The sequence below is a fragment of the Muscardinus avellanarius genome, assembly GCF_963383645.1.
Source record: "Muscardinus avellanarius genome assembly, chromosome: 11".
Lineage (NCBI taxonomy): Eukaryota > Metazoa > Chordata > Mammalia > Rodentia > Gliridae > Muscardinus > Muscardinus avellanarius.
Window position 1 is genome coordinate 11,712,232 of NC_137797.1, and position 12,270 is coordinate 11,724,501.

The 12,270-nt window shown below is 58.0% G+C and overlaps 1 protein-coding gene across 1 annotated transcript; it reads left to right on the plus strand.

Annotated features, from left to right (window-relative positions):
- Window positions 1-3,694: 3,694 nt before the first annotated feature.
- On the plus strand, window positions 3,695-10,626 carry TST (thiosulfate sulfurtransferase; the record flags this gene model as incomplete). Its single annotated transcript, XM_080706451.1, has 2 exons — window positions 3,695-4,289; window positions 10,328-10,626. 2 exons carry the CDS (start codon window positions 3,695-3,697, stop codon window positions 10,624-10,626), a joined length of 894 nt encoding a protein of 297 aa, XP_080562577.1.
- Between the last annotated feature and the right edge of the window lie 1,644 nt (window positions 10,627-12,270).

Consider the following 12,270-nt stretch of genomic DNA (forward strand, 5'->3'; position numbering starts at 1 on the left):
GCGCGGGTCACAGTCCTGCGAGACAGGGAGGGTGTCAGGAGGGAGGCAGGGAGGAAGGGGAGGCCGCCCCGGGCCGGACCGAGACAGGGAGAGTGTCAGGAGGGAAGCCGGGAGGAAGGGGAGGCCGCCCCCTGCTGGGGCTGGGCTAGGGCCCGGGGAGGAGGAGCCCCGCAGAGCAGAGTCCAGGAACGCAGAAAGCACTGGGGGCGAACCCCAGGCAGACTTTGATCCCAAGGGACCACCCCTGCCAGCTCCAGGGGGAAGGAATGACCTTGAACCCCAGGTGAGGGTCAGGCCGGGCCCCTGGCTGCTACCTGCTGGGCAGGTTTAAATTTTTAAACAGGATCTCCCTAGGTCACTGAGGCTGGTCTTGAACCCTCCATCTGCCTGTCTCAGCCTCCCAGATACTGGGGCTGCAGGCATGTGCCACCATTCCTGGCTCTGGTCCTTTGAGTGGCAGCCACAGGGATGCAGACCCTCCCCTCCCCTGCAGGCCAGGACTTGGGGTGCAGCAGCACACCGGCCCAGAGACACTTCTACCCACAGCCTTCCAGGGGGAGCCTCTCCAAACACTTTTTGTGCTGGGCGACCCTAGTCCTCAGGGCCCTTTTGTGCTGGTTTGAGAAAAGGACCTCTTCTGCCAGGCAGAGGCAGAGCCCCACCGGGGCACGAGGCTGGGTGCAGTGCAGGCCACCGCCCTGACATCCGTACCAGGCAGTCCCGTCAGCAAGGCCCTAGGGCAGGGAGGCTGGCCAGGGGCTTTGGCTAGGTGATCCTAGTAATCATGGGTCCTGCGACAGCCATACAACGCTAGGGTTGTTGTGAGCTCCTTAAACAACAAACCCACTGTGAACCACAGATGCACCTGTACACGCCATCCTTCTTGGGGGTCCAAGCCAGGGAAGCTTGGGTCCAAGCTTGCGAGTCACAGAGCCCCCAAAGTCAATGCAAGGCTCATTCTGCTCCTAACTGCCTGGAGGGTGGTGGGCATGCTAGGGTTCCTGGGCCGTCATGCAGCATCCAGCCTCCACCTCTTATAGAGATGGAGTAAGGAGTGTCAAGGGCCACCACAATGCACTGCACACTGTTGGTTTAAATAATCATTAAAGACGGTGTAATGACGTCCCGTTACTTCTTCCATGATTCTCTTAGGAGGCCCTTGAACCTGAACCAACAGTAGAAAAGCTAGAATCTCAGAATTCCAGGACTGGGTGGGATGTCAGAGGTCTGTGATCTTGTCCCACGCTTGCTTGGCAGTTCTCAGCACTGGGGTGTCAGCTCTAGCAGGGCCTGAGAAGCGCCCCCCCCCCCTCCCAGTGGCTGTCTCTGAGGGGCAGAGACCAGGACAAAGGACCAGATCTCTGTGTGCATGGTGGGCCAGGACCACAGTAAGGGGATGCTGGGTGGGTGAAGGACCCCAGGACATTCCGGACAGCCCCTGGTCCATGTCAGAGTGTACACACCTGCTCTACAGGGAGGGAGAGCCCCACACCCCATCCTGTAGGCTCAGGCACTCTGAGCGGGGGAGGGGTCAGGGCCGGCCCTTCCCTCTCACTGCCCCCAAGCTCAAAGCTTAGAGGACAGACTCAGTAAATGATTATCAAAGTTTGAATTTTTGCAACATGCAGTGAGAGGTATTTCAGGGCAAAACAAAACAAAAAAGAATTTTTTAAAGGGAGTTCTGAGTTGGGCATGATGACACACACCTGCAATCCCATACTTGAAAGTTTGAGACAGGAAGATTGCAAGTTCAGTGAGCAAGACTTTTAGCAACCTAGCAAGTCCTCGTTTCAAAACAAAACACAGAGAAAGTTAAATAGAGGTGGGGGTTGTAGCTCAGAGGTAGAAGTCTCTGGGTTCAATCCCCAGTACCCCCTACACAATAAATATATAATAATTCAAAAGGGAGGAAGGTCCTGGACAAAAAACATTCCAGGCATATTTAATATCTCATATGGGGTCCTCTCAGTTTGCAAGAGTCAATGTTAAGAGTTTCAGATATTTTTCCAAATGGCTATTAAACAGCCGTTGTTAAAAATTAGCTTTTAAAATCTTACAAAAAGGTTAAATAGAAAACTAATACTTCTGTTTTTTTTTTATAAAAAAAAAAAAAAAGAAAGCACGAGATGAGCCAGGTAAACAAAGGCAGCTCCCCTTCCCACGTGGGCTTCCGATCTGGGATTAGGTCCTGGTGCCTCGCAACCCCACGGCGAGTCCGCGCGCCAGGCTCCCCCTGGGCGGTGGGCAAACGGCCTACCCGGCAGGAGCGCGGTCTGCAGCCAGCGCAGCCCGCGAAGTGTCAGCGAGGCCACGCCCCGCAGGCCTGCCAATAACACTTCCATTTTCCTCCAGCAAGTTCTCCGCGGGTTTCTACCCCCGGGGGCCTCTGGCTCGGCGGCTGCCCTCCCCGGGCCTCAGTGGCTCCATGGGCCCCCCTTCCGCCGCCCACCCTCTCGGTGGCGCCAGGTCACATCAGCCCATCTGCGGCTCCCAGGCCGCCCTCACCCGGACCGACCACGGGCCGCCCAAGCGTCGCGGACAGACCTCTTTAGGGCGCGTTTAGGGGTGCCCTGGGCGCCCTGATCGCCAGAAAGCGCCCCCTCCTCCGCTCGGGCCTGCCCGGCGAGTCCCGAGCCGCCCGAGCGCCTCCCCCAGGACAGCCGGCGCGGCGGCGGGAGGCAGTTACCCCAGTCCCGGGCTCCCCGGTCCCCGGCTCCGCCATGGCACCCCCTCCCGAGCCCGCGCGGTCCCCTCCTTCCGCCACCAACCTGAGACGGGCCGAAGGGAGGAGACTCGGGCACAGCCCACCGCCTCGGCCACTCGGAGCCGCCGCCGCCGGCGCCTTCCACTGGCCGCGCGGGGGGGACTCGGGCGCAGCCCCGCCCGCCCCGCGGCGCCCCGCGCCCCCCCGCGCCCCTCGATCCCGCCGTGGGACCCGGGGGGCGCCGCGCACTCGGGGGCGCCCCGGGCCCGGCGCGGCGGGGGTGGGGCGGCGCGGCGGGGCGGCGGGTGTCCCGCCCCCCCCCCCCGGGAGGCGGCGCGATGGTGCGGCCGCGGGGCAGCGGCGGCCGGGGGTTTGAACCCGCCCGCTTCGCCGGGGGCCGGGGCGAGCGCCAGCGCGGCGGCCCGGGCGAGTGAGTGCGGCCGCCGGCCGGGCCACCTGCAGCTCGGGGAGGGTCTCGGTGTTGAGGGGCGGGGTGTCCGGGGCCCCCGGCCCAACTAGGACAGCGGACCCCGCGACGGGCGGCAGAGGGTGCGGGAGGACGGACGGGGCGCGGGCCGGCGCGGGGGAGCTTCTCCCGGGCGCCCACCCCTTGGCCTCCCAGGAAAGGGGATTCCAAGCTCGGGGGCACGCCATCTCTGCCCCTTCCCGGCAGGACCCTAAAAGGGAGTGTGCACGGGTCGGGGCCAGCGCTCACAACCACTGCCCGGCGCTGGGACACTCGGGCTCCCCATTTTGCGCGGGAGGAGGGGAGGGCGGAGGAGGGCCCCTGGGGGGGGCGGGCTTTCGCTAGGGAATCTGCACACCTACCCCACTGCACTCCCCGACCCCCTGGGGCGTCGTTAACTCTGCCCCCTGGGACCGATCAGCGGGAAAACAGCTCCTCCCAGGCCCCACCCACCGCGCGCGGCCCTCTCAGGCCCGTCTCTTTCCTGGTTCCCACCAGCGCCAGGCGACACGCAGAGCGACACCATGGTTCAACAGGTGCTGTACCGGGCGCTGGTCTCCACCAAGTGGCTGGCGGAGTCTGTCCGGTCCGGCAAGCTGGGGCCCGGCCTGCGGGTGCTGGACGCATCCTGGTACTCCCCGGGCACCCGAGAGGCCCGCAAGGAGTACCAAGAGCGCCATGTGCCCGGCGCCTCCTTCTTTGACATCGAGGAGTGCCGAGACCTGGCTTCGCCCTACGAGATGATGCTGCCCAGCGAGGCGCACTTCGGGGACTACGTGGGCCGCCTGGGCATCAGCAACGACACCCACGTGGTGGTGTATGACGGCGACAACCTGGGCAGCTTCTATGCCCCGCGAGTGTGGTGGATGTTCCGCGTGTTTGGTCACCGCACTGTGTCTGTGCTCAACGGCGGCTTCCGGAACTGGCTGAAGGAGGGCCACCCGGTGACGTCGGAGCCCTCACGCCCAGAGCCCGCCATCTTCAAAGCCACGCTGGACCGCTCCCTGCTCAAGACCTACGAGCAGGTCCTGGAGAACATCGACTCTAGAAGGTTCCAGCTGGTGGATTCCCGCGCCCAAGGGCGGTACCAGGGCACCGAGCCCGAGCCAGATGCAGTAGGTAGGTGTCCTGGTAGTCCCTGGGCATTACTGCCCCGTGGGGGCTGGGGATGAGGTGAGTGGGACCCTCTACGGGTTTTAGCCTCAGGCCCCCATGCAGACCTGTCTTCTGTCTGTAAAATGGAAGGGTCTGATGGAACCTGACTGCTTTTTCAGCTCTGATGCATAAGGACATCTGTCTGTGTCCCCATAGCCATGTGCTAACAAGTGACCCAGCATCAGCAGAGATGACGGGTGACATGTCCACCCATGTTCACCTCCAGGCACCAGCTCCCCCACATGGATTAGGGCATACCAAAGGGGGTCATTTTCATGAGCCGGCATGTACATGGCTGTACCGAAGCCCCCCAAGGGCCCATGCTCAGCTTGTCAAGCCCCCCCAAACCTTACCAACAACAGCAGCCTTCCCCAGCCCCCCACCCCCTCCTCCCCTCAGCTCTCCTGATCCTGGGGGATGGGACACCATGATATTAATTTACTAGTTCAGTTAGGTGGCAGAACCTGAATTTGAACCCAGCACATCCTTGTTTTGTGCTCTAAACCCGGTTGCACCCTGTTGGGTTTCTACCCCTGCCTCCCAGGGCTGGGTGGGAGGCCCTCTGCTAGGCATGTCCAGGGAGATGGCCCCGGGGTTCCCTCCCTGGAAGGGGAGACCAGGAGGAATCTGCACAATTAACTCTGCAGGTGCCTAACTAGAGAGAGCCTGGGGTCTTGCTTTCCCTGGGGCAGGACATGGCCCCTAGCCCAGCCCGGCCTCTTTCTTGGCCTCTCCCCACTCATTCAGAACCCTCCTCCTTGCAACATTTTGCCCAACTTGTTAAACATGACTCTTCCTTCCTGAGCCTCTGCAGACAAAGCTGTTTTGCACAGTTTTAGTGCTGGAGGGCCTGAAAGCTGAGCTCAGTAGCTGCAGGGAGAAGAGGCACCCCGAGGCGGTGGGTCCAGGCAGCACAGCTAGTTAGCACATCTAGAAGCAGCAGGGTCTGCCCTCCCCAGCTCCTTTGTCTAGGCCCCTGCTTCCCCAGCCTGGCCTGCTCTCTGCAGGGCTGGTGTAGAAGAGTCATGTTCCTTTGGCACCTTCCGGAGACTCCTGGCATGGATGCTCCCTCTTGGCCTCCGTTCAAGGCGCCTTTTCTCCTCCGGCTTCGGCTTCCTCCTGGAAGGAACGGCAGGGGTGGCTCTCTAGCTGTGTCCAGTATCCTTGGAAACAAACCGAGAAATAGTTGTACCAAGCCCCTTTATCTTTCCCATCTATTTCAAAGATGCAGAAACTGAGGCTCAGAAAGGAAAACAGGCTGCTCCTGGTCATGCCTCCTGAGAACCCTGAGTTCTTCCCCAGGACCCCTTTCTTTGTGACCCTACTCCCACCTCCTACCGCCAGTTCCCACCCAGAGCACCAGGGAACATGGATTCTTTTTTTTTTTTTTTTTGTACCAGAGATGGGACCCATCGGATTTCTACCTCCAAGCTATACCCCAGCCCTATATTTTATTCTTTATTTTGAAACAGGGTCTCTTGGCTGGGCATGGTGCCACATGCTTGTAATCCCAGTATTTGGAAGGCGGAGACCAGAGGATCCTGGTTCACAGACAGCCTCAGCTACTTAGGAAGGCCCTTCACAACAGTAAAATGATTAAAAACGAGGGCTGGGGTGTAGCTCAAAGGTATAATGCCCCTGGGTTTCATCCCCAGTACAACAAAAAGCAGAAACAGGGTCTCACTGAGTTGCAAAGAGCCTCACTAAGTAGCTGAGGCTGTCCTTGAACCATGATCCTCTGGTCTCAGCCTCCCAAATGCTGGGATCACAAGCGTGTGCCACCACACCTGGCTGGAACGTGAATTCTTATTTTATCACAACAGTTCTCCTTTGGCGGTACGTCCTCGATCCCCTCACGTGGCCTCTGAGTTCCCTCGTAATAAAAGGAGCAGAGTACCGCCAGCCCTACCCACCTGGGTGTGTATGTGCTTAATTAAATGCAGCTGTCCCTGCAAAAGGATTTGAGGACGAGTGACCTTACAAAGTCCAGGGCCATCTAGAGAGACTGGAGACCATGCCACTTCCCTCCCTCGTTTCCAGAGGATTTGCTGACAAAACATGTGGGGACAGAGAGGTACAAGAGACTCTGCCAAGTTTATGGTCCTCACTGGGGTGGGGTGATAGGCGGCCCGTATAGGTTCAGCAGTCCAGATGCCCAGCAGAGTGTCCCTGGAGGGAGTGACCCCAAGAGCAGCAGGAAGCGGGGCCCTGGGAGCCTGCTGGCCACTTCCCGCCCACGGAGGCCAGCAGCTGCCTCTCTGGCCTTCGTGTTGTGCCCCCAGAGCCCCTGTGATCCTTTTATCAGGAGTGCAGGGAAGGAGTCAGACAGGCACGAGTTTACATCTAGGTGTGGCATTTTTGTGTGACCACAGCCCAGTCCCTGCACCTCTGAACTGCTCTTGAGAGGACTGAGGCTTGCCTTGTGGGGTGCTGGGAGCAAGAACAGAGGCAAGGGTGTATCTGCTCCTGCGAGTTTTTGTGGGTTTTTCTGTTTTTTTTTTTTTTCTTTCTGGTACTGAGGATTGAGCTCAGGGTCATTCTACCCTCCAAGCTACACCCCCAGCCCTTTTGATTTATTTTTTCTTTGAAACAGAGTCTTACTAAATTGATGAAGGTCTTATGAAGTCTCCAAGGCTGTCCTCAAACCTGTGATCCTCCTGTCTTGACCTCCTGAGCACTGGGATTACAGGCAGGTGCTACCACCCCAGGCTAACCCCAGTGCCTTTCTGAATGGCATTCTCTGCCTGCCCCTTGGCGGATGAAGAGGGAGGAGGGTATTGATCCCTGATGAGTACTGTTATTTGCACAACCTTTTATATATAGTATCTTCTGGAACCTACAGTGACTTTGCAATGGAGGGAGGCCAGGTGGGCTTGGTCCTACTCTGCAGCTGGAAGTCGAGTTCTCTAACACGTGGCAGACATCAAAGTAGGGCTGTTTCCGAAGGCCACTGCTGTGGGTGGGGTCAGCCCCGTGTGAGCAAACAGGACTGGGACAGGGAAAGGTTGCCACTCGCACGTTCCTTCATGGAACACGGGAGCCCCTCTGCCTGTGTCCCTCCCTCCCAGGGCTGGGGCCAGGGCTGCACGTACTGGATTCCTGAATGTTTTTAGGAGGAGAGCCAGAAAGGGCCAAACAGGTTTTCCTGGCCTTGAACATCCACGCTTATCGGCGCCTGACGGATGTGAAGCCGCCAACTTGACTCGCAAGTTCTTTACCAAAACCGGAAAGCAAATTCCTAGACTTCCGAGCAGTTGAGGAACACAAGAAGCCATCTGCTCCATCCCCCTGCCTCGGCCTCCTTTTCCAGGGAGACCCTGGGTAGTCCGAGAACACGGGCTTTGGGGTCTGACTGACCTGACTCCACACACCTTTTCCTGTGTGTCTCAAGAGGCAAATTACCTCACCTGTCAGCTTGGGCTCCTCTTCTGTGCCAGGAAAATAATCTCCCAGCTTATGAGGACTGAGGAAGATTAATGGTGAGGACTGGGGAAGATTAATGGAGAATCCACTGGGGCTCCTGGGGCCAGAGCATGTGAGAACGGTGGTGTGCCACCGTGGGGAGGGAAGGCGGAACCGCAGATGGGGATCCTGCGGGAGGGGAGCAGTGGGAGCCCGCTCCCCACCAAGGCCGGCCGGCCTTTCCTCCAGTTGGCCCTTCTCCAGCGCTCCCTGGAACCGGTTCATCATGGCTCGCTCTCTCTGCCTGGGCTGCTGACTCCCGCTCAGTTCAATTCCCAGGCAGGTCCTGAGCTTGCAGAACAGGAGCCCCCACCCCGGGCTGGAGCCCTTCTTCACGGAAACCCAACACGCTCACTCCGCAGAGGCGCCCTGTATAGAAGCTAGAAAAAACAATAAAGTCATTTTTTCATCAGGAAAGGGGGGACGGCAGAGTGTTGAAAAGTCCATGCTTTTAAGTGCATTTAAGCCCAGCTCACAGCCTGTGTGCTCAATGGGGTTGAAGTTGGGCCTCCGGGATGCCGGGAAGAACATCCTGAAGGCCAGCAGACCAGCTGCTCCTCCTTGGCAGTTTTAGTGTACAGCTGGTCTCAAAGTCTTCAGACAAGAAGACGAAATCGCAGCAGGACGTTGCTGGGGCTTGTCAGTCAGGGCGTCTGTTTCATGGAAGGGCCTCTTGTGCTGACGAATCTTCTTGGGAACTTGGGGTGAGGGGCTCAGGACACTCCTGGTTTGATTATGCAAATAGCATGTGCCCAGGGTCACTAGGGGCTTTTGCGTCCGGGAGGTAACTTCCCCCCATACTCCCTGGGGGCTGTCTCCCCACTCCACAGAGAAGAGGGGAGGCTGAGGCTCAGGATGTGGCCTGGTGGCACCATCAGGTCCATCCCCCACCTCACTGTCACCCTGCCCCTGCCCTGACCCGGTTTAATGGGGGTTTTGGAAGAGATGGAGGCAGAGCTGTGTGGGATCCCAAAGTCTCCAGGAGGCAGGGTGCCTGGAGGAGCGCTGGGGCCTGGACCGAGGCCCTGCATGGGCCAGGCAACCTCCAGCCATGTCCCATCCCCTTTGTCCCTCCTGCCGGCCCTCTCCAAAGCCAGCTTGGTCCTCACTGGGCATGTGACAAGACCCCAGGGCCAGCCTTCAGCCTCATCCGGCTTCTATCCACACCTCAGAGGTGCCTGGAGGGGCCCCTGCCCCTGTCCCCATAGTTTGCAGGGAGACTGCTCAGTGGTCAGCACTCTCCTGGATCATTTACTCCTTACACTCGGGGTGGGGTGGGGGCTTTATTCCTGTTTTACCCACGGGGAAAGTGAGGCTCAGAGAGGTGATGGGACTTGCTTGAGATCCCCAGCCAGTGAGTGGCAGAGCTGAGATTTGAACTGATGCCTGCAGGTCACATGCCCCTTTTACAACCGTGTCTGATCGCAGAAACGGGACCCAGCATCATACTGGATCCCCTTTTGTGTGGCCTTAGGCGAGCCATTCCGTTTCCCCAGCCTCAGCGTATACATTTGTGAAATGGAGCCGTGTCACATTTAATGAATGGTGAAGTTAGCCAACACCTGTCTTTCTTGCTGGGCTGTCATCTACATCGGGGCCCGGGCTGTCACACGGTGCTGTGTACGTGGATGCTGGCACAGCACGTAGCATTTGCAGTAACCTGTCTCATTTGGGCCGGGCGTGGTGGCGCACGCTTGTGATCCCAGTACTTGGGAGGCTGAGACAAGAAGAATCACAGGTTCGCGGCCAGCCTCAGCTACTTTGTGAGGCCCTCTGCAACTTGGTGAGACTGTTTGAAAATAATAAAAAATAAGGCGGGGGATTAGCTCAGAGGTAGACCGCCCCAGTACCACCCCGCCATACACACACACACACACACACACACACACACACACACACAGAGTCTCCTTTGTCCTTAACGATGCTGTGGGGTAGGTGTATGCCACGGAGTTCATTTTGAAGTTGAGAAAACTGAGTTTGGGGAAGAGAAGGGATTTCCCCAAGGCAAACATTGGTGAGGAGGTTAGTTATACAAGAAGCTGAGTCTAATGCCCCCTCCTGTAGTTGGGAATGGCTTTGGGCATCCCGCCTTCAAGAAAGGAGGGATGGGCATAAAGCCTTAAGGTCTCAAGTCGTAAGTATTAACCCTAGATAGGGCTGGATAGGGCTGGCAATAAATTGGGCTCCCAGCCAGGCATGGTGGCGCATGCTTGTAATCCCAGCATTTGGGAGGTTGAGACTGGAGGATCATGGTTTGAGGACAGCCTCAGCTGTCCTTTGCAACTCAGTGAGACCCTGTTTCAAAATAAAGAATAAAAAATAGGGTAAGGGGTGTAGCTTGGAGGTAGAATGCTTCTGGGTACCGATTCCCGTACCACAAAAACAAAAACAACAATAAATAAATAAGTTGGGCTCCCAAAGAGCAAAGATGTAATTTTCATTGCAAAGCCCTCTCCTTACGTCATGGCTGGTCAGCCTCTGGCCCCCTCCAGTCCCCACACCCAGGCCTTCCCTGACCTGTGCTCTCTGCCCCCTCCCAGGGCTGGAGTCGGGCCACATCCGTGGCTCAGTCAACATGCCCTTCATGGACTTCCTGACAGAGGAGGGCTTCGAGAAGAGCCCGGAGGAGCTCCGTGCCATGTTCCAGGCCAAGAAGGTGGACCTGTCGCAGCCCCTCATCGCCACGTGTCGCAAAGGAGTCACGGCCTGTCACATTGCCCTGGCCGCCTACCTCTGCGGCAAGTCTGACGTGGCCGTCTATGACGGCTCCTGGTCGGAGTGGTTCCGCCGGGCCCCCCCGGAGACCCGAGTGTCCCGCGGGAAGAGCGGGAAGGCGTGAGCTGCGGCCTCTCTCCAGTGTGGTGAGCCCGGCGTGGCCTGCGCCTGGCTGGTACTCTTGGGCAAAAGAGGTTGACACATTTTAGAATTGCTGTGCACAGCCCACCCCTCCCCAATGACACTGGAATAAACTGACTTTTCTGAGTAGCCTGTCTGCCTGCCTCTGCCTGGGTGCTGTCCTTGTCCCCCCCCCCCCATGCCCCACCAGCCTCCACCCCCTTTGGATTCCTTAGAATTCATCTGCAAAGAAACTTCCAGCTGGGCGTGGTGGCACAAGCTTGTAATCCCAGCATTTGGGAGGCTGAGATAGGAGGATCCGGGTTTGAGGACAGCCTCAGCTGCTTAATGAGACCCTGTGCAACTCAGACCCTGTTTGCGGAAGCCACTGAACTCACGGCTTTATCATCCACTTTTGCAGAGAGCAGCCACTTGCTGCCTCATGGCAGGCGGACTCTGCCCCAGAGTCCGGGGGACCTACCTGCAAGGGCAGGTAGAAAGAGAGGGGAAGCGGGCCTCACTGGGCACTGACCCCTCTGGCTGTAGGTGCAGCCTGCTGGGTGGGTGGGAGAGGATTTGGACTAGTCCTTCAAAGGAATGTCCAAGAGGCTGGCACAGGGCCTTAGGGCCTCTCGGAGGCAGGCAAGAGTAAGTGGCCTTTGCCCTGAACCCTTTCCTGGCTTAGAATAAGATATCCTGAGGAGTGGTGGAGGCCGGAGGAGATGGAGCAGCTCGGCCGCTGGGAGGAGGCCTGCGTCCAGCATTTGAGGGGAGAAGCTGTGGGAAGCCAAAGTTGCCAGGTAGACAGTGTGGCTGGGTTTCCAGCTTGGCAGGCACGCTCTTCAATGTCCTCTGAAGCTGCAGGATGAATCCCAGGCCCCACCTACTCGGGAGTCCAGCCTCTTCATTCTCCAGCTTCTCTGGGGTAAGACAGGGAGGTCCTGGAGGGCCAGGGACCAAGCCTGTCCAGGGAGAACCCCAGCTCAGCGCTGGAGCAAACAGGTTCTCGGGCGGAGGCCCCTCGCCTTGACTGTAGATTCATGCCAGCTTCAGGGCCCTTCTGGAGCCTCAGGAGGGAAGAGGACCCACCTCCTGCTCCCTAGAGCGCCAGGGCGGCTGCATAGTCCTCCTCCCACCTCGCCTGGGGTTACAGCCTGCTGGAGAAGAGGAAGCTAGGCCCCAGAGTATGTCAGAAGAAAGGCAGGGCAAGGAGCTAAGGAGTTTGGGCTATCTAGATACGGTGTTTTTTTAAAAAAGACCTGGAAGATATGAAAATACTCCCTGAAACCTCTACAGCCAGGCATAATCCCAGTGCTTGGGAGGCTAAGAGAGAAGGATCACAGGTTCAAGACCAGCCTCAGCAACTTAGCAAGACCCTCTGCGATTTAGCAAGGCTCTGTTTCAAAATTTAAAAAAATAGGGCTGAAGGTGCAGCTGGAGGTAGAACAGCCCTTGGTTCAAATTCTGGTACCAATAAATAAATAACATAAAATAAAATTAAAAAGGGATCATCTTGTTACCAAATTCAAGTGTAGAAGTTCAGCCCATGGGAAAACCAATGTCCAAGAGACAAGTGCAGGAGAAAGAAAGGTGCAGGCTGTGATCCCAGTACATGAGAGGCTGAGGCAGGAGGGTCACAGGTTCAAGC